This window comes from Indicator indicator, chromosome 4 (assembly GCF_027791375.1).
Source record: "Indicator indicator isolate 239-I01 chromosome 4, UM_Iind_1.1, whole genome shotgun sequence".
NCBI lineage: Eukaryota > Metazoa > Chordata > Aves > Piciformes > Indicatoridae > Indicator > Indicator indicator.
Window position 1 is genome coordinate 24811882 of NC_072013.1, and position 22849 is coordinate 24834730.

A 22849-nucleotide genomic window follows, 5' to 3' on the forward strand; every position below is an offset into this window, starting at 1 on the left:
TATTGGATTAAATCAGAACACAGGAGATGGCTAAGCAGCAGAAATTGCACAAAGCCAGCAGCTTTCTGGGCAGAAATAAAGTTTCTGGTTTCCATCAGCAGTGAGCCCTTGGCTCACTTCATCTTGAGAAAACACAGAGCCATCAGAACACGCATGTCAGTTTCAAACCTTATTAACTTCTACTAAAGGTTCTTTAATGCACAGTGACTTTGCACATGAAGACTTCCTACCATCCTTCTTGCAAGCTCGTCTATTAAAGCAGCATACTTCACTGAAAAGTGGCAAGGCCCTTTGAACTGCCCCAAGCATTTCTGCAATGATCATCCAACTGCAGCCCGGGAGTAGGCACAGCTATCGCTGAAGAATGAAAGCAACAACTGATGTAGTGTTTGTAATTCAATGTGGAATGTACAGAAAACCAACAGGCACCAGATTTGGCAAGTAGAGGTAGGCGTGGTTTCCACACAACTTTATTTTCAGAAATACAGCAGTGAAAAAAGCAAACTTCTAAAGGAAGGGAAAAGGAAAAAAAAAAAGAGAGAGAACTTTATGTCTATATGCTTAACAAAAACACTTTCTCCAAGACAAAAATAATTTACATTCTGGTAACTCACATTCAAAAATAGAGAAAGGCAGCATGGCATAACATTCAAATGAATACCTAGTAAAAGGTGCTGATGTACCTTTATTAATAATCAAGACTAAACCACTGCAATATTTAATCTTGAATTTTTACATGAATGCCATATCCTACACAGCAATAAATCAAGACATATATACCATAAGGAATATGTACACTAATTTCTGTTAAATTGAAAAAGTAGGAATTGTATCTAACAAAAATTTCCTCCAAACTGGTAAGAGAGAGAAATCATTTTAAGTGGTGAGCAACAAAATCAAACACTTGAAATAATGAAAACTAGTTTAACACTCCCCATACCCACCCCCTGCGATTAACAAACAGGAATGATGATGTAGGATTACCTCTCCCCCAAATATCCAATCACTTATTTTGCTCTAAGGTAGATTACACAGCACACAGAAAAGTTATTATATTTCAGTATACTACTAAAATGCAGGCTTCTACGATTTGGTCCATTTTACATTTTTCTAATTATTCTAGCTTGCCATTACTGGAAAGAGAAGTCGAGTACCCCTAAGTCTTTGGATATAAAAACCAGAGAAATTACATTCTTCAGCAGAAAAGTAAGATTTTGAGAAATTTGTGCATTATATTTTGGTTAAATATATTTAGTTACTTTAAATCATGCAGAACCTGTGACTTAATCACATTCCAGATTAGGATTTTAACATAAAATCCAAATAGTCAATTTATTAGACTAAAGAACAATGGGAAAAAAGCTTAATCCACATAATAGCTTGCTACTGGACTCTACTCAAAATTACACTGACTTACACATTTGCCTTCTTAGAGACACAGGCTTAACAGTCCATTCAAAAAAGCTAAAACACATACAAATTTAAAATAGAACCTGAAACTATGCTTACTCATCTTTATGCGAGAGGTTCGAACATTTATAAAGCTTCACGTAACCTCCAAAGAACACGGACACTAAACTGCTAAACAAATTACAAGTTACCACTGCAGACCTGACAGTAATAGTAAAGAAAGATTAATAACATCATTATCAAATTCTCTATTTCCTAAAAATGTAAGTGCAAATCAGAAGTTGCAGTTCAAACGTGTAGAAAGCTTGAAATAAGTAAAATAATTCAGGTGTATAACATTATTATATTCTGTGTTAGAATATAAGCATCTAAATATTAATATCTAAATATAGAAAGGAATCTTAACTAGTGGAAATGATTTTTAGAGATAAAGAGAGAGAAATCCAGTGGGGTTACTATCTCTGAAGGAGTAGAGAATCCTCCAATAAATATCGCGTCAGTGCCAAATGGTGCCTTAGGCACTGTACTCGAGTGACAAAATAGATCAGTTTTTGCAAAGCAATCACCTGTACAAACAAAATTTATTCACACTCAGAAGTTACATGGCCTTCCATCGACATCTCAAAGCATGTTATGAAGCAAACATTCTCTCCTTCTAGTAGCAATAGGCACAGAGGACCTGCCCCAAATCCCCCATGTCCACATCAATGCATTCATTTTTAAGAATCCGTTTCCCAAGTTCAACACTCAGGAGTCCATAGCACACTTGTCACCTATTGTACTAAGGTAATTTGACATTTATTACAGTAGGATTACATACACGTGTGAGAAATACAGTTTGCAGAGATTACAAATCAAGCTGCCAATAAACAGTTCCTACGTCTCCATACTATGGTGTAAGTTAGTGGTGTCATAAAGGCACTTGTCTCTCACAGACAGTACTGTCTTCTCAAAGCAGTCAAAAATAGATCTAAAAGTATTTAACATCCCAAATAGTTTTTACTCTTTGAAGTGGTGCAAACGATCAACTAAAGAACAAGAATTCATTAATGCAACATGAAAGAGCTAAGTGCAAAGTATCCATAATTAAATATATTTTTATAATTAATTGACTTTAATGCCATGCTTTCAAAAAAAAAGCTGACAAACATGCCCCATTAGAAATGTGATTGGCACTAGCAGCCACAAATAAAAAGTAGGTGCATACAATAGTACCAGCAAGCTTATTTACGAAGTCACTAAAATAACAAAGTGGTGAGTTGCAAGACATTTGCCACAAGTCTTTTCCAAGACATGCTTGAAGCCACCCAAAATATCTAACACATTTACATCATTAGAGACATCTTTACAGCAAGCTACTTAATTTTACAAAAATAATTCCAAACTGCTCATCTACTTCAAAGTGAATTCTGTTTCTGTTTTCACCAAATGTGAAAAGTCAACTCAGATCTAACCAGAGTTTAAAAACACACCCAATCAGCCACTAAATAAAGTTCAGTGCAGTCTTTACAGGTTTATGGATGGCAGTGTGAAATCCTCAAAATCCCATTTATCTGGTTGGTACCTATACACAGGTTTTCCTCTCCAACTCTCATTACCTTAAAGCAATAATTTGAGAGTTTCCACCAACAAAAGACCTGTTTTTGCAAATCAAAGGGCTCAGTTATTATGAAAAATAAACATAACTGGCTGTGCCTATATAAATGCTGATTTGCAGTTGTCACTATGGCTCCATTTACTCACAAATCTGAATGCTCAGAAAAGTGTGAGGGATGGAATAAAACAAGTACAACTCAAAAGCCAACAGGTATTTTGCCCTTAATGCTTTGTCATAACAGCACATTAAAGAGTATATCCAGAGTGCTGTGAAGTTGCTAGATAGACCCTCATGCCTGAATACTAATTTTCATGTCGTCTTCTTTAAACAGCCTTGTCAGTACTGTACCATAAGCTTCTGCATCTTTGAAAAACCTACATTCACTGAACAAGTGTATTAAAACAGAGGCAAAAAAAAAAAAAACTATTTGATCAAGTATTTAACTACGCCTTAGAGAATCACACTTCTTTGCTTATAGCAATGACCAGAATTGCTGATGGTGTACTGACAGTTGCCATGGCAAGTGGGTGACTGCGTGGGATAGTAGACATATAGCCGAGTCAACTGCTTATGCAATCTCCATGATTTGAGCAAGCACAGAACACACCACTTTTACTGTGTGCTAATGATCAGGATAAAGTGCCAAAGGAAGAAATGTTCTTCTGTGTTAGGACATGGCTGTTTCAGTATTCCCATTCATCTGTTTTCATGTCCAGGTAGTAAAGAATATTCTGTGCAAGCTTTACTGCTTGCTTCCTGGCAGCTTTACACCTCTCATCACCTTGTGGATCAACAGCATCCAGTGCTAGAAGCTGTTTCGTAAGAAGTTCTTCCAGTCTCATGTAATTTTTATCTGTTCTGTTTCCATCAAATGAAATGACCTCCTGCTGAATTTGAGACAAGTTTCCAAGAACATTCCAAACTGCTTTATGAGACTGATGTTCAGCAGCAGTTTGCTCAGCATACATTTGCCTTTTTTCAAGTGCTTCTTTCAAATCTATATACGTTATAAGAGTTTGAATTTCTATTACTGCTCTTCTTCTGGCTTCTCTAATACAGGGGTTTTTTCCAGGACTCACCTCATCTAAGTGGGAAATTAATCCTTGCAGCTCTGCTTTGGATCCCAAATACAAATCAGAAGCATTCTCTGTTTTTAAAAGTAAAGAATTCACTTCCTTCATTTTCTTGCGGATCTCCTCTATTTTCAGAATGGACTGATTTTGTGCCAAATCATAAGCATGAGTAGAATTTCCTTCTTCTTCCAAGTCCAGGTACTTCTGCAATTTATTGATCTCTTCCACTACTTCCTTTCTGTAATTTCTTATTTCCGTGTGGCCACAGACATCTAAAGCATCCAAATCAGCAATGAGGCCGGTAAGCACACAGGAGAGGTGCCTGCAGGTATCATTACTACTCACTCCCATTAGAAGTGCAATAAGAGTTCCTCTTGCTTTGTTCACATCACACATTACAGAGTTAATTTTGGAGACAGAAGGATGCACATCATTAGAGAGTGGCAGGGACAGCTGTTGCTTCACACAGCTTTCTATAATCTCCTGAACAGCACATACTTTTGTCAGAGTGCGGTATCTTGCTTTACGCAAAGAAACTTTCCCTCCGGTTTTCACCTGGGTAAGCCTCAATATAATGTCTTGGATACCTTCTTCAAATTCATCACTTATACTGTTACCTCCTTTGTAAAAAGGTGTAATCTCACGTTCTACAAGTGACTGTGCCTCCTTGAATATAGCCTCTATTTCCAGTCTGCGTGGATGGTTTGCATTTTGTTCCAGTTCCTTAAGCAGCCTCTCTGTTTCCTGAGCAGCCCGCTTTCTGGCTTGCTGAATATCTCCCTTTCCTTCAGTGTCTACAGAATCTATTTCAAAAAGCTGTTTTGTGAGGCTCCTTTCTAATTTCTTGTAATCTTGATCAGTAGACAGACCACTGAAGACAGCCACTTGCTGTTCAATCTCTTTGACTTCTTTCTGTATTTCATGCAACCGTTTTATGGATGGGTGTTGGTTCCCCATATCCATTCTCTTCTTTCTCCCAGTTTCAGAGGAACTACAAGAAAAGTGGTAACAAGACTTGCAGTTAATGAAGCGCTATGCAAGCACATCACAATTTTCAAGGTATCCTGAAGCACTTCAGCACTGCAGCTATTTTAAGTATCACTAGCAATAGGAATAAATCCACCGGCTGGTATTTCATAGCAATTCCTCTACTGTTTCACACCTTTCTACCACTCAGGCTGCAGAGGTGTTTGTTTAGTTATCCCATGACCAGCTCAACGTTTACCCACAACCTTCAGCCCCCCCTTCCCCACCTGCTCTGCAGCTGAAGGCATCGCTGAACAAACCGCACACCCGCGGCCCAGGGGAAAAACAGCGGCAGCACCCGGCCGCCCTTGGAGTGTTACAGCCCCAGGGCTGAGCTGCCTCCCCGACATAGGCCCCACAGCCGACGCTGCCCCCTCAGCACCCGCCTCCCTCGGCGGCTCCCCCCAGGCCACTTCAAGGCAGCAACGCCCTGTCCTCCCTGTCCCGGACACGGGGCCCCAACGAAGCTCGGAGGTCACACCCTGGGGCTGTCCGGTAGCACCTGATGAGAGGCCCACCCCCAGTAGCCTCCTTTGGCCCCCGCCCGATATGCTCCTATTCAGCCCGCCGCCCGCCTCGCTCCGGCTGCCTTACCTGCCGGCCGCCCCGGCTGAGGGACCCGCTGGCCGGCCCGGCGCAGCGCTGCGCCACAGGCCGAGCAGCCGCGAACGCGGGAAACCCCGCCCCGCGGCCGGTCAGTGGCGGAGGGAGGCGCGGCCCCTTCCTCAGCACCGCCCACGGCCGCGGCGCGGCGCTCTGCTCCGAACGGCCCCGCCTTCGTGACGCGCTCGTAAAGCGCTAGGCGTTGACAGTGGCCGGCCATGGCGGCGGCGCGGGTGCTGCGGGGGGGCTGCTACTGCCATCGCCTCCTCTCCTCAGCTAGCAGTGGCCGCCCCACGGTTGAGCGCGGGGAGCGGCAGAAGAGCTCGGTAATTCAGGCGGGAAAGGGAGGCGGAGCTGGCCTGCTGCGGGGGAGACTTCGGGCGAGACTTCGGGCCTTCAAGTCCCTGGGAAGCGTGGGCGGGGGGAGGTTACCCCCGCGGTCACTCTCAGCGTGTCCCGATAAGAGCTTTCCTTTCCCGCGGCCTCTCCTTGTTTGTGGATTTTCTGGTGCCCTCGGTGTTCGTAAACACCCCGTGGGCCTTCCCGTGGTCTGCGGGAGGGCGCCGAATGATAGGGAAAGCAAAACGCCTTTGCAAATGGAGTGGTTCTTCCTAAAACCTGGCCTGAAACAGCTACACACCTGTGTGTTCACAAGGCTGCACGAAGAAAGAAGGGCGTAGGAAGGGTTACACGCTTTCCAGGTCTTGCTGCCTTATATTTTAACGGGATGGATTATCTGTGATACGGAAATGGGGGGGGGGGGGAGTGTTAAAAAGAAGTGGTTCGTATTTTTTGGAAAAGACTCAAAAGGTGTTTTCTCTCTAATAACATTTCTCAATAAAAGTAAATTTTAAAGGTATCCCATGGTTTTCTGTCAGGGTAGATGAACGTGCATAATTTCTGAACTTGCTATGCTTACGTGGCTTAAGGTCATGTGGAATTCTGGAATTTATTTCAAACGGGGATGTTCTTCATAAAGTGCTAGTGCTGATAGTGAGTTCTGCCTGTGTTTTCAAGGGCCTAGGTTTCAGTCCGCCTGCACACTCCCGCAATGACTGGATCGGCCCCCCCGACAAGCACTCCAACCTGCGGCCGGTCATCTTCTACGTGCCCCCCGAGGAGTCGGCCCTGGAGCGGCGGCTGCGGGAGGCGCGGCAGGAGGCCCAGGCCTGCGACCAGCGCTTCTGGGCACTGCACAACCGTGCCTTCAGCCAGGTGAGCCCCTGGCACACCCAGGGTCACTCGGTTCCTGCCTGCCCTCCAGTAATCTGCGGGGGTTTGGTGTCTGAGGTGGGGTCAGTGCTGTCCACCATTATGGGCTAGCAGTCAATACTGCATGGTGTCTTCCTGCAAACCACTTTTTAAAAAATCATTCCTTTCTTTAGGACTACGTACAAATCTAAGGAGCCTGTGTATCTATTAGTGGCATATAATCATATTCGTCTTTTTCCAGCATTACACTGAAAATAAGTTGTTGTAGCCACCCCAGTCAGACAGCTGCTGTAGTCACAGCTGCCTGTGACTTTGAGCAGCTGTTGAAAATGATTCTGCATTTCCTCGTGATCTGTCATAAGCAAGAGAAATTCGGTATAATGGAAGTGGAAATGAGGGACGTGCCTTGTTTCACTGGCAGCGTACCCCAAAATGACTAAAAGTGAGGACTTTGCAGTTGTGGTCTCTCTCTTTTCTGATAGCAGCATTACTTAGCAGACACTGAATTTTGTTGGAAAACCAGTAATTACTTGGTAGTTCACCATAATTTGTGATGATCTTTGATCACTGTATCCTCCCCAAACTTGCAAAGATCTCAGCAAAAAGATGAATTTTGTTTTTTAATTCCACAGAATAGATTTTTAAGGTTCAAAGACTTATGTATAAATAATTATTCTGTTTCCATCTAAGTAATTTCAGGGTTTTTATGGCTGTATGTGTTTTTCAGTTACACAGTGCAGCATGTCTTCATAGTTTCTCTTACAGACTGAAGGTTTACATCCTATCAAACAATATTGAAGCTCAGTTCTAACTTTACTCCACAAATAAGTTTTATGTTTCAGTAGAACACTTGCATGAATTAACTGATGCGTACAGATAGCAGGATTTAAGTGACAAAGCTACCTGTTTAACTCTCTGGATTCAGGAAAATGTTGTATTGACATTTACAAGTATAGTGAGTGTTTGTTTTTTCACACTGTTATGTGATTAAAAACAATGGTTAACATCAAGGACTGAGTACATCAAATTCTAATGTGGAAAAACATTTTAGGAAAAAGAAGAATTTATTTTTTCAAGACTGAAAGCCAAGGGTCTGGAAATGAGAGATGAAACAGGTTAGTGAGATGCTTGTTTATAGCTTACGATGCATTCTGAGCTCTGTTTAACTTTGAATTTTGTTAGTTTACACTCTCTTCTGTCACAAGTAAATCTTGGTCATCAGTGTTTTTGGAATCATAAATAGAAGAGGAGCTCTTCAGAGATGTGTTTGCGAGGGTCAGGTCACCTGTTGCACTCTTCTTCCCATAATTCCTTCCCTGCAGCTGGTGGGAAAGCACTGAAATCCTAACCAAGTAATGTAATGATTCTGTAGCCTAAGAAGGACGGGGCTGTTCCTTTCACACCTCCTAATCCAGTGAGTTGCCTCAAGTGTGTGTTATGGTTGGGTGGATAAATTCACACTCCTTGGCTTCAGGTCCATAGTGTATACAATATATGCAATATTTTACCTTAAGGGAGAATAAGACAGCTTCTGAGGAGACAGCAGCTGCTACCTGCATGTCTTTGCCTGAGCACAGTTGCTGTAAAATAGCTGCCTCTCTAATTCATTATGCGAAACCAAGACAAGATGCTTTCGTAGTATCAGTCAATTGGTCATTGTAGTATGAGGTTGAGCGTTTTGCTGATAGAATAATGAGCTGTTGAGTTTAGTAAAGAATCTGCTCCGATGTTCTGTATATAACAGACCATTATTTTTCTTTTCTCTTTGTATCTTGGTGATCAGTGTGCAGTTGAGGAATTATTTTAATTAAGTGCTGTGTTGCTTAGAAATGTCATTTTGGTTTGGGTGTTTTGGGGGTTGTTTTTCATACCCTAGAGATAAAAGCAAACATAATAAGCGTGTACATCCTGCAGAAATAAAATTATATTGGCTGCTTGTGTTGATGAAAGCTGTGCATGTGTGTATAAGTATAATAATAATCATGTGTATATAAATATAATAATACACATGAACAGTTGGAACAAAACCTGCTCTTTTAAGTGAATCAGTTCTTCTGAAGAAACTAACTTCAGGTGTTAAGTCAGTAGCCTTCAAATAATCTTAGCGTAAATTCCTTTGATTGTATGTTAACCCATTGCAATATATTAGATTTGTAAATAATGACAAATAGAATTGATCAATAATTTGCATTTCTATGATCAGTCATCGAAGCTTCAAAATGCATTTTGGAACAGTAACATGTTGAATATCACAATTCCATCTTCCTCATCATATACATGTTCCCTGAGATATAACAATTTGACCCTTATTTTAGAAACTTTTTAAGTGCCAAAAATTTAGTATAGGAATTATCTATTAGGGTTGAGAATATTTGCTGTAGCCACAGGTTTTCCTTTTATGTTCTGTGGAGAGACTCTGTCTCCTCATATTCAAAGTCATCTCTTATACTTGCTTCTTCAGAAAATAATTGCCTACTATATTGTTAATAAATCTGAAAAACTTGGAACACAGAGTCTTTTTTTTTGCTTCATACATTACTTGAAATTTATCAACAGTGACAAAAAAAATGTCCATTTGAAAATATGTCAGTCATGGGTAGTGTTCTTATTTATTGACTTGCTTTAGAGGGCAGATATGTTACTAAATGCCCTTACTTGTGCTGTTTTAGACCTCAGCCCCTGAGAGATTAATTTTACTCAAAACATAGATACTCTTAGCTCTTTGCACTTTTTCACAGGGGTATAGTAGTTCCCTAAATAATCTAAACAAGTAATAAGGGCTTAAAAGGTATGCCAACTTCAAGATGATCAGTATTTTTCATTTGGTCTGCTTCATGCATAACTTTTTAAAGGCTGGAAAATACAAGCATACAGACTTGTTCAGGACTCAGACCTAGGTCTCCTGCATCTGAACCCAGTGTTTTAATCCAAAGTATTATCCTGACATTGTCATGCTAAAACATTTTCAGGTGAAAAAGCAACATTGAATGCAGAAGAAATGGCTGACTTCTACAAGGACTTTCTAAGGAAAAACTTTAGAAAGCATATGCAATATAACAGGTATGTAGAAGGTATTTATGTTGACTGTTATGTGTTAGTCTAAATCAAAAGCGTAAGATCAGATTTAAATTTTTTCCTCTCTATTTGGTGAAGCAACACCTAAAACTGTTTAGAAAGTTGTATTTTAAAATGCCCATTGAATATGACACCACAACTTCAGTTTCTTCTCTGTATTGGATTGAAAGATGGTTGAGCTCAAAGGTGTCAGGTGTTGCTGGGATCCTAATGGTGTAATGCTAGTGAGAATTCTACCATTACTAGAACTGATCTATTACAAATTGTGATTTAGATTTAGTATGTGCATATACTATAACGTACTATATTGTAAGAACAATTTTACAATAACAGATTTTAAAACAAATACATCTTGCCTTGCCCATGGCAGGAGGTGTTGTGGGAGGAAACCTCGCCATAAACCTAAGCAACAGCACAAAAAGATAGAAAGTAAAAAAATCTTTTTAATAAGAGGATTGTTTTTCAAGTAGCTTTTAACTGATGAGGAAGCAATTAGTTTATCTTAGAACTGGTCATCAGATGCCATTGTTACAGTGATCTTGGGATAGTGTTACATATTCACAGTAAGAGTTCTGGCTTTGGGCCTAAACATGACCTTCCTTCTTGCTGTCCTGTAAAATCAGGCTGCCTCAGCTGTGTCATTGTAGTTTCAAAGTGCATAACCCTGAAAGCAGTGGAGCTTTTTACATGCACTCTGATTTTGAGGAGTCAGATCTATAAAATCTGTTTGTGTTCAGCTGTATGTTCTTTTGCAGTGTGGCCAGCTGGCCTGAGAACTTTGGCCATTGAAGTGTTGCAGCTTCTAAAACTTAGTTAAAAGCAATGACTGCTCAGAGATGCTATTAATATTTGCTTCAGGATACTTAGACTGGAAATACAGTCTGGTTTAGAAAAAAAAGTTCAGAAGGATATAGGAAATGAGACATGAAAGGGAAGAGAAACAGTTGCTGTGTTAGCATGACATTTGGATTTAACATGACTCTTTAGGGGGTAGCTCAGTGCTGCTTGTCAGTGTGATTTTGGTTACCGTCCTTATTGAGAGGTTAGTATCTCAGGTTTATGTTAGATCTGTACATACAAGGTTTCTTATGGATCTCAAGAGAAGACCTAAATCCTTTTAATATTTCCTGATAATTCTACAGGAAGTACATTCTGTTGCTTCTGTGCAGCAGTTTGAAAAACTGGAGTGGGATCCTTGTTAGAAACTAGAAAAAAGCATGATATTTCTTTGTAACAGGGGCAAGAATTTGAAGCAAATTATCAGAGGTTAAAAAGCGCTGATACTATCTTATCTATATCTTGAGTTGGTTCCAGAAGCCATGCATACTTCATAAAAGCTATTTAAAGATATAAAGACTAACTTTGGCAATAATAAAGACATATCTTTAAAAGGTACTGAATTGGAAACAGTATTTCCTGTATAGGTACTGCATTAGAAACAAAATGTTTCTCACATGGGGTTATACAATTCATCCTTGAACTGTGATAGTTATTGTTTTATTTTTTCCTGCCCTTATAGGTGACCAACTATGGTCTTTCCAACACATCTTCATATATGCGCAAACAAATCTCACCCCTAGCACAGCAATGTCAGGAAATTGGTCTGGATAGCTTGATGATCAGCTTTACTTCTGAAACATGAGATATGTTTACAATTATTTTATCTTGTCTGATTTAAAGTACAATTGGTCATAAACCTACCATCCCTTAACTTTTTTACAGTTAAGCTCTCTATGGTTGTAGCCCCGTAGTCTGCATGTAATATGTTCATGGATGCATATATTTGCATAAACCTTTTCATACATTATCTAACTCTCATTAGGAAGAAAAAGAGTTGCCACAAAGAACAGAAAAGGCAAGTCATCATTGAATTGTCATTTGTCAATGTCAAAGGATATCTTAATATAATTGTATATCTTTTCCCCTCCCCCCTTTTTTTATCTTGTCATTTGTGCTTATGATTTTCCTGGCTTTGGAACCCCAGAGATTGGTATAGACGTAACTTTACTATCACATTCCTCATGGGACAAGTAGCACTGATGAAAGCTCTGAGGTGGCTTCGTTGGAAAAAGAAAAATGTTGGAAGATAATCATAGCTCCATGAAGAATGCAACATTAACTAGGTCTGCTATATACTTACTGTTTATGGTGGTGTTCAGAATTTGTATAACTAATGTAATAATTACTTGAATCTGTTTGTTAAATTATGTGAATAAAAGTTGCCACTGGTGTTAATTTATACCCACTATGTAGATTTCCTTTACCTTTTGTCATAAATACACCTTTTATTCCAAGAATTTCTGAAGTACTTCCCAATCAAAACACAACCAAGAAAACTTTAAAACCTGTTCCTTGTTTACATTAAATGGAACCTATCAGAAGAGTCATGTTTTTAACCACAAAGCCATAGTTCCTAAATAGCATGTGATTCAGTGTGCTGTATCTGAACTTGGGTCAGAGAATGATGTTCCCACCAACCCTATTAGTATACACAGACAAAAATGTCTTATTTTGCAGCAGTTGTCTGTCTGTGGCAGTAGTTATCCATAAGTAGTACAACATGGCTGAAGGAACAAGTCTGATTTGTGAGTATACACAAAATCAATTTAGAAAAATCCTCTTTTCACTGTTTCTTATTTTTCATAAAGATTTAAGGTATGTTTTCATATACATTGCTAGTGCAATAGGACCATTGTAGATAATTTTGTTTTAATTAAAAGAAATCTGCTGCCCTTGGAGAAGAGTTCCTCTAACCTATGATTAGGAAAGGTTTTACTTCCTGAACAGTAAAGCAGAAGCCTTGCCAGTCAGTCTCATTAGAAAATGAAACTGACATATGGCTGTATGGAGAAGAGAAACATTGGTACTAATACACATTGCATTCTATGGGTTCATTTCTTTCACCAAATGTACCATTCTCACCAGTATCTCTGAGGCACTCAAAACCACTTGCCTAGAGTGATTTTTTTTTTTTTTTTTTTTTTTTTGCTCTGCAGGTATGCATCATCAACTGGAAGGAGGCTGGTTTCAGTGAAGTTTTAAAATGTCATGTCATATACCTGTAATTTAAAAGAATTTCCATTCCTTGGAATGCTCTCCCTGTCCATTTATACAGTTAAATGATATTTTTTTTAATACAGTATGTAGTAAGAGGTTTCAGTCAGAAAGAATATGTATTGTCAGCTGAAGCATCTTTTCCTAAAGCTATGCTGTAGGGAGGATTCTGCTTTTGGAAATGTCAGATCAGTAGCCATTGACCTGTTTTTCATGTCTAAACATGACATCATTTATTCACAGGCTTTTTCAGCTGGAGCAAAAAGCTTTGTCAGTATCAACTGTAAAAATTCCTTTGCAAGATGAATTATTAGTGGTACAGTACTGGACCATACTTCCATACAATATCATTGGGCCTAAAACAGTCACTGAATTTTGCTTGTAAGTGTTGTGTACTGGTAAATGAAAAGAGTCATTAATAGTTTGCTGAGGTGATAACCAACACTTAGAGGAAAATATTTACTACATCAGTATTGTGAAAGGTATATATTTATTAAAAAGTTAAAAAATGCCCTGCTTCTTCAGGAAAATTTTAAAATAGTGCTGTGTGTATGTAATGTAATTCTTGAGGGCTTCACGTTCATCTCTTGGAGTACATAAGCTTTCGTCCACAATGCAAATGCACACAGTTCAATAGTTCCAGTGTAAGAGAATGAATGGACAATATCAGAAAATATCCCTGAGAGGCAGAGACCAGAACCCCACTGGACTGGTGCTTGATAGCCATATGTTCTGACAGCCTATGCATAAGATCCCTGAGGTAGTTTCACATACGGTTTAAGTGGGTGGAAGTCTGTAAAAAGAAGCATTTTCATCTTCTGGGCTGCTCACTTTTATTAACACAGACGTTTTTGTGTCTGCCTGCTGAACCAGATCAGGAAATTGATTGACTCCTAGAACTAATCCAAGGAAAAAAGTGCTAGATGTCAGTGGAATTTAATATGCCTGATCATGCAGATACATGTTGGCATGGGGGAATGTGGGAATTCAGATGGAAGGTTTGAATGGTGCTTGAGTCAATTCACAGTTAAAATTGTTTCCTGAACATGTCATTTTAATGTTGGTCACCAAAAAATAGTTGGTGTATGATGGATTGTACTGGGATTCTGCTGTGAGCTATTTGCAGGTAAAATTCATACCTTTATGACATTGCTTTCATTAAGATCCTGTGTGGAGTGCTGTTTCCCTTAATCTAAAGCCTACTGAAGGAGGAAAGTATTTACCTATTTGGTAAGTATCGAGGTCTGATTTAGAGTATCTAATAAAAGCCACTGTGAAAAGATGTTACTAAAAACTATCCATCTGAAATTTTGAGTCATTACCAAAGCCACATACATTTACTAAGATAACTACATTTTGACTGAAAATCCCTATAGTTTCTGCCAGCATTGCATTACTTTGGTTATTTTATTTTAACTCCGAGCAGTTGTAACAATGCCCACTGCTTTCAAATATTGATCATAAATCCTTTATACATCAAAGGAAGAATAAGCTGCCACAGACTACTAAAAATATTTTTTTTTATGTATACAAAAGCCTGCTGCTGTAACTGAAGCTAGTGAAATAGATCAAAGAGTGATTTTTCTCTGCACATTGTCTGAGTATAGGAAAAATACAGGGGAGTGTTCTTACCATTTAGGTATTTAGCTAATCCTGTTAGAAGAAGCAGTATTTCATATATAGTGGTGTCAGCATGTGCCTTTTTATGTCTTATGCATTCAGTAAGTGCATAATAATGCAACATTTTGGTAACATTCAAATAATTTTTAGATAGTGTGTAGTGACTTGGGGTTGTTATGATAACGTGGAGGGTTTGCTATTCATTGAATTTCTCTATTGCAGCATTAATAGAATATGAGAGGAGTAAGATGAAGTGTCAGACGAGGAATTGAGAAGCAGACCAACTAAAGGTTGGGTTGAAGTGATTGTAACACCTTCATATTTTGTTAATAAAGAACTATACATCTTGAAAAAAATGCACTAGGAGTTTTAAAAGTTACGGTAGCAACTACTGAGAAGATAGCTTCTCTATTTAGCTGACCATTCTTAGGGATAAAATCAATATCCAGTTCAAAACTCAGATTTGCTATTTAGAAGCTGACCCCTCCTGGCCCCATTTTAAGGGAATTGTTCTGCTTGCAATTTTCAGCTTCTGCTATCAATAAGCAAGATTGGTATCCTACAGAGTAATCGGATTTTGTCAAACAAGAACTTAATTTGCATCCTGCACAGTGCCCACGGGCTACTCTTTTACATGAAGACTGTGGGAGATTGAAATGTTTTTGAGAGAGGATAATATATGCCTGGAACTGTAATATGCATGAGTAAGTTTTCTTATTAAAACTATATATACAGTGATCACTGAACACTGATTTGCAGAATTATAACCCTGTAACTGAATATTCAGGTTCATTTCTCAAAAAAAGTGGTAAGGGAAATGCAAGTTCCTTTATTTGTTATGAGTTTGTATGTCTTAAAAAGCATTCATAAGTGCATGTAGTATAATAATCTTGAAATACATATTAATATTTATTATATAAATCACTTCTTTATGCCTTGACTTTGCATTCATTAATGAATTAACGTTTATGTAAGTATCGTGAGATATAGTTGACTGGTATTTTCAAATAGCAGATGCTGTGCAAAAGCAGTACTTCTGGACAGAAATATAGGCAACAAAAGATTTCATGATCCCTTTTTAAGTGTGATCTTAACTTGGGAAAAATACTATTTTATAGCACTACCCACAGTCAAAATGAGTAAGTGTTTAGAAGATGTGGTCCCTGTTTCATAAAGCTACTTGTGTTTTACTAGTTCAAATCAGATACTTATGTGAGTTTCTTGTACTTTGCAGGGAAAGTGATTTTGCTTTCTGATGGTTTATGCAGGTTCCCATCCTTAGGGGTAGTCCCATATGTGTTGTGACCAGGGCATGAGAAGGCAGGAGGCAGCAAAAATGATCATATGTGTCTTCTGAGCCTGCTAGAAGGCAATTAGCACTCAGCCTAAGCTGGCGTAACCCTGAAGCTATTTTGATGGACCATGACTGGCATGCGTTTCTTGAAACCCCTGTGCCAGTCAAGAATTACTGGCATTCAGCAGTTCTCTTTCACACCACTGCCTCCAAAGAACCCACTGATATGATTTAGCTGCAGAATTGGCTGTGATAACTTCCATCAGCTAAGCCAAAATGCATTGACAAGCAAAGCACAGATTTCAGAATCATAAGAAATTCAGGTCATTACTCATATCTCACTGTTATGGAACTTCCTGTTCATGAATTTTAGCTCTGTCTATGCAATAAATCCCTGCCTGGAATCTTTTTTCATGTTCTGATCAATGCATAGCCTATATTGACTGATTATAAAGAGTTCCAGAAAAGTTAGAGTTTCAGCTCTTGAATTATTTGAATAATTAGAAATCTGCCTTGATTGCTTTCCAAGTGATTTTATTATTTTGGAGTGTCATATAGAAAACAGATGGTATGACACAGCACAAATAATTCTGTAACAAACCAAGTCAAGATAATTCTGACCTTACTAGCTGTAGAAACTATAAATACTTAAGTAGAAAACAATTATTTGTCAAAAATTGTATGAGACCAAAAGACAAAATGGAAGCTAAATTCCAGTGAATATGTAGGAAAATGTCTTCTGGGTTTACCAATTTCTCACGTTTACCAAAATAATATTTCTCTTTTAATGTCATGCCTGGAAAACTCAGTTTCCTCAGGCCTTATGAAAAATTGCACCATGAAAACCAGAACAAAATACTAAGGTGATATGAGTAAATAGCCACAGGTACTAATTTGTGTCAAAGGAGAATTCAAGTTCACTTCAAAGAAGAGATCAGCTTTGCCATAGGATGTGGCAGAGCAATTTTAATTGACAAGAGATGCTCAAAATTAATTTGTTTGCTATGCTCCTCTGATGCTTCTTCTATGGTCCTGCTTTTGTTGTAGGGAACGGAGGGGTCAATACAGTGTGACACCTGGAGACTTGCTCAGCAGGCTTTAGTTACCATGGTATTGCAGGCATAAATCTAATTGCTATAGGAGTGAGTAAAATAGGCTGATGCTGGGAAAATGTGACTGAAGAGTTGCCACTGGACAGGGCATGTTTCCTTCTTAGGAAGATTTTTCTCAGGCTTTTGAATCATGAGGTTCACACTTTGTCTAAAAGCAGCAAAGCAGCTTATTAACTTGGTGTCTTGCATCTCTATAGGTATTATCTAACAGCCACTTAGCACTCAGTGTTCAATTTCATATGTAATTAACAATGTAAATTTGACATTTAGATCTAGTATATATTTACCTGTAAAATAGAAAAGCAATCTCATTTATTTACAACATGAACTTTGTTTTCTGGACACTACCCAACAGAGTTCACAGGCAATAATTCAAAGAGAAAGAAGGTAAGTGAAATTAATGAGCATGCTGGTAACACAGCATTCCAGCCTCTTCTGGCTGCAAAATGAGTGGGATGGAAGATGAGAAATGTGTGAACCTTCCTTTGAAGATAATTTGGAGTGCTTTCTGCCCTGGTGCACGATAAACCTGGCAGTAACATTTTTAAGGTTGTGTAGTTAATTATAAGGATATAGGGCATGCTAAATTGCTGCCTACAACAGACCCGTTTACTGGGTTGATTTCTGGTCAGCACTAAACACTGATGAAGGAAGATGCTCTTAGTCATCAGCCTATTCCATGTGAGTCATGACAGTTTTCAGACATATGGTGATGGTATACTTTGTGGCCCTTCAGCATGTAATAATGAGTGTAACACTGTGTAGGCAGTACATTTCACTTTCCTAGCTAATTTATATATACATCAGTTGTTCCCAGCTTCCTCCTGGTGTTGAGACATGTTTGAGTTCCTGTTTACAGTTACATTATTTTCAATATGTAGGGCTTGATAAACTATGTAAGACTGCACTATATATATCTTTGGAACAATTTCAGTGTATTTCAGCTTTCATTAAAACATAAATGGTATTTTAAATAGTAAGGAACAATTTTAGATTAGAACACACAAAATCTGAAGTACTGCATATGCCATGCTTCAGCAGTTCCCCAGAACTTCCCCAGGAGATTGTAAACTGATGTGCTAGAATGAACTGCTCCACGTAATCAAAACACCTCAAACAGATCATGTGGATAGGTGACACTGGCATTGTAGAGAATGGTGGTGGCACTCATTTTTTCCTTAGATTAATACAAGCTTTGCTTCTTGTGTGTTGTGCTTGCCACCAAAGTCAGAGGTCAAGGAGTCTTGCTTTAAATTCCCATCTTTAATTATCTGTGAAGTACAACTGTAGCCTCAGAATATCTGTGATAATCTACATTCTAATGATATAACTTCTTTCTTAGCCAATGTCTGCATAAATTACAACTTAGGTTGAGTCTAGCCTTTTTGGAACAAGAAAAACCTACAGAACACGATGCAATGCAGTACTATGTGTCAAACTGGACAAATTAATAGCATCCCCTCACTAGTGTTTGGTTTGTTTTTTTAATCTATACCTGTTTCTAAATCACCTATACATGGATGTATGAGGAATTCCTTTCTTCAAAAACTGATACCTAGAAGGCTAGTTTCTAAGGCTTCCTTTCACATCCCCTAATACAGAGGGTATACTAAGTGTGGACAAGCTAGATCATAGATAGATCCTGTGGTCCAGTCAATGTGGTGGTGTTAGGTCATAGGCTGGACTTGATGATCTCAGAGGTCTATTCCAGCCCCAATAATTCTGTGATTCTGTGAGGTTGTGCACAGAACATGGAAACCAGGTCCTTGTGGTTGTCTAAATCACACAGGTATCGGGGAGTATTACAGGACTGGGAAGGCACAAAGTGATGTAAAACCATTCTCTCAATCCCTTCTGGGATAACACATGCTGTTCTACACCTTTTGGAGACTGAACACAGATTGAGTTCTTCTCAGGTAACTGACAGACAGGCCTGTGGGGATAAGACATACTATCCATCTTGTAGGAATGAATTATGCAACCATTTCACTAATGTTTTAAGTCTTAAGACTTGATAGCAGCAACGCACACATCTTGTTTTCTTCTGTATCACTGTGAAGGTACAAAAGTAGTGAAGAGTGTTGATGGTGTGTCTTTGAACTTAATACTTTTCAATGAATTTCTCTGTGACCTTGCTAGAAAGTCATCCATTAAAGTAGATTTTAAAAAAAGAGTTACAACATAAGAGATAGGAATGGAAACAGCTGGAACTGAAGAAAAACTTCACTGTACATACTTGCTGTGGAGGCAACAAGGAGAGAGAATTCCAAACCCCTGGGAATAAGATTATCCCTTCTTCTTCTGTGTCTGCTCTATTTCCCAGGAGACAGGATGAGTGAGGAACAAAATATCTAGCACAGGCGGTTCTGTTTCCTATTGATTTCTAGAGTGACTCTGCCCTTCTCAACCCCATGTACTGTATACCATCCATCTAGCCACAGGCATATTCACAGAAGCCATTTTCTGTGGACACATAATTGGTCATTGGCACAGAAACTACAGAAATGGCTGTCACACAGCAGAAACATTTCCATTTCACTTTCCCTTGGGGCAAACTGTATTACCATTAATTCCACAGTCCAGTGCAGCTGAGTACTGCCTTGATTTGAATACCCTCTTAACCAAGGCAAATGCCCACAACGAAAAGCAGATGCAAAATGGCCTCCCATTTAAAGAAAAAAAATCTAATCAGGCTTAGATGTCAAGTAAATTTGGTGTAATTCCTTATAGAGTATCAGTTGAGGAGGAGAGAAAAGCACTTAGCGGAAGAATTGAAAGGAGATAAGGGTTTGGCAATTGCTGCAGCATGTGCAGAAAAGGAATACATTAAGTGAAAGGCAGATTACTGATAAATCAGATTTGGGAATAATAATTTTCAATAGTGACCATGGCAAAACAACTGCAGCACATTAGGCTCAAGAAATCTGAAGCAAATGGGAGCAGTGAAAGACGAGTAACTGAGGAGATGTAGAATCTCTCATCTAGAGATTTCAGTTTATTTAGCCAACTAAACTGATGGTCAAAGAAAGTGCAACATCTCCTAGTGCAGAGAAGGAAGTGCAAAATCTCCTAGAGAGGTAAGTGGAGGAAGGACTAGCTAAGAGGATTACCCAGGGAAGAATCTTCTTTCTGTACAATAACTTAGACACATAAAAGGTAAGTGTCACATTGGAAGACCTCCTCAGAAATGCAAACACATGAGAAACGAGACTAATCGCTAGCAAGGGAAAAGAGCTGGAAAGCAATGACATAATTTGGCACTAAATCTGCTGGTCTGTATTGCCCTTGAGAGTGAACACTGGAGGACTGAGTTTCTAGGGCAGGAAGGGCAAGATGCCTTCCTAGTTTTCAACAGAGTTTGATAATTACATGCAGAAAAAGACCTGATCAGGCGGTTGTCTGTAATGCCTTTTAGACTTTTGAGACTTCGTTCTCTGTCATCAGTAGGTGCAAGTTTCTGCTTGGAAAAGGTCACATACACTGGCATTAGCATTTCTTTGATTAGCATATGCATGAGCTTTAATAAGAGGCAGCACCTGAAAAATTACAACTTCCTTCTTTTCCAAATGTATGTAGGAATCTTAGAATAAAGAGAATACATCTTTTACATCTCTATGAGGAAGCACCAGTTTCGCTGGTGCTGAGACAAGTTTACGTCTCAGTCCGTGTCTCTGCCTAATGTTGGTTGGAAAAATTAATGCCTGTCTTACGCTTTCAAAGTTCCATACTAGTTAATGAAGTTATCCCAGATTTACACAGATGCACAACTGACAGCCCTCACAGGGTGTTTTTTTAGGGAAAAAGCACTTTTCCCAATGAAACTCTGGAAAATTTAATGAGAAAAACATACCTAAGTCTCGTTCACCATGGAAAAAACCCTACAATGACTACCAAGATTATCAAGGTAAGGAGTCTCACCTAGTGTGATCACAAGTAATCTGGCAACAAATCCTGATGAGTTAGCAAATTCTAGCAAAGGAATTAGCAAACAAATGCTAACAAACCAGGCAGGTAACAAAGAGCTGGCTTCAAAGAAAGGGAGTGGTATAATATAAGTGGCAATAAAGCAGGCACTTAGGGGTCAGTAGAGGTGAAACTTTTGTTTTCTGCTTCTAGCCAAGTGGTTCCCCAGGTTTGAGTACAGACTATCAAAGATTTTGTGTTTAGAAGTGTCTGTGTGTGGAATAAACATTTTTCCTATCAATACTAGGCCTTATCCCAAAGGAAGGGTAAAGAAAATGGGCACAGTCATAGGAACTGAACATATGGGAGGGTGAAGAGTAGTACTGTATCACACACTGAATGTTCTTACTGTAGGAGTGGCCAAAATAGTGATATTCCATCAGCAGAGTGTTTTTTGTTTCTGCCAAAAGATTTTATACACTTTCTCAACGGTTCAGTGACAAGGAGATGAATAAAGAAATAAATGCAACTTCCTGTGACTCATATGCAGTGATTAACAATTCTCATACCCTTGAAACTGAAAGCCCAAGAGAGAATAAACTCACTGAAAAATCAAAGTATGGAGGAAGGAAAGAAGTAGCATAGACAGAATATTTTCTTTATGTAGAAGCACTAGAAGTTGTACAGAGGGAATATGGAGAAAAGTCTTTCCAAGCTAGAAAGCTGCTGGGGTCAACTATCAGCTGACAACATGGATGCAGGTGAGGAAGAAAGTTGCTTCATCTTTTAGTGAATGAGAGTACAGCAGAATTAAAGAAGGAACAGAACTTGCTGGTTGTGCAGAGTAAGTGTGCATTGGTGTGAGCGTTTCCTTGTAGAGATGGGAACCTACTCCTTGAATGCAGGGAGTAAAGATACAAGTCTAATTTTCATAAGCTCTCCTCTGTGAACCTTAACCTACTGAGAATTTTGATGCTTAAAAGTAGAATAGAGTATTACAGCTTGTCAAAGGGTGCATTTCCTACATCCTTGATCCTTAGTACTTTGAAGATAAGAGTGGAAATTTTGATATATAAATATAGCTTGCATTGCTGAAACTGTCCAGTATTTTTCTCTACATTCACATTAATACTGACATGCAAATTCTTCAGTAATTTATAGCTTTTAAGAAGTTACTTTAACTGTACTACCTGAAGTTTTTATGTCTGATTTTTCATAACAGAATTGTTTTAAACCTAATGGAATGGGCATCTTAAACCTTTCAGTCGGTATCTTTTGGGCTTTAACAATAGCTCAGCTCTATAATAGCTGGGAGATGAAAAGAATTCTGGTTAGCAAAATCTTAATATCCAGTGCAAGCACCCTGCTCTGTTTTAAAGGCAGACATTAGCTAATGAAATGGCCTGGTTTAACACTGCATGGCTTTTTTTAATCTGTGGATAGAAAATGGCAGAGTTTTTATTTGTTACAGCTTTCCAGAAATCTTCACGACTGTGAAAAAGGAGAGTTCACTTGCATATAGATAAAGCATATTGACTTGGGAAGAGGATCATGATCAGTGTTTATTTAGAACTTTAATGCTATGTCCAACAGTGAGTCTTTGATGGTATGTTCAGGCATCTTGACTATGACAGTGAGTCACGGCACACAAAATACAGTCCTTTTACTCCAAAATGCTTGAATTTCCTGATAACAAGGTACCTCTGCATGCAATAATTGCACATATGCACAAAGGAGTTAGGCTAAAATTGTGTCTGCGTACTTGACGCCTTTCACTCTTGAGCACTGATTTTTATGTTTCTTCTTCTCCGTAAAGGACATTCTTGTAAGAAATACAAGCTAAGAGCATATGCAACTGTCAAGTGACTGT

General features: G+C 38.8%; 2 protein-coding genes across 4 annotated transcripts; one reads left to right on the top strand and one right to left on the bottom strand.

Annotated features, from left to right (window-relative positions):
- Positions 1-510: 510 nt before the first annotated feature.
- On the bottom strand, positions 511-5727 carry BAG5 (BAG cochaperone 5). Its single transcript, XM_054400062.1, has 2 exons — positions 5701-5727; positions 511-5071 (listed from the first exon to the last, which is right to left on the bottom strand). Exon 2 carries the CDS (start codon positions 5041-5043, stop codon positions 3691-3693), a length of 1353 nt encoding a protein of 450 aa, XP_054256037.1. The 5' UTR covers positions 5044-5071; positions 5701-5727; the 3' UTR covers positions 511-3690.
- Positions 5728-5927: 200 nt separating this feature from the next.
- Positions 5928-12564, top strand: LOC128981360 (cytochrome c oxidase assembly factor 8). Of its 3 annotated transcripts, none has more exons than XM_054400105.1 (6): positions 5928-6035; positions 6727-6924; positions 7973-8036; positions 9891-9981; positions 11981-12119; positions 12514-12564. In XM_054400105.1, the coding sequence occupies exons 1-5, from the start codon at positions 5928-5930 to the stop codon at positions 12084-12086; spliced, it is 567 nt and encodes a 188-aa protein (XP_054256080.1). In that variant the 3' UTR covers positions 12087-12119; positions 12514-12564. The 3 variants fall into 3 exon arrangements, with proteins under 3 accessions (XP_054256080.1, XP_054256081.1, XP_054256079.1); XM_054400106.1 differs by having other exon boundaries at positions 12517-12564; XM_054400104.1 differs by lacking the exon at positions 12514-12564 and having other exon boundaries at positions 11981-12221.
- Positions 12565-22849: the final 10285 nt, after the last annotated feature.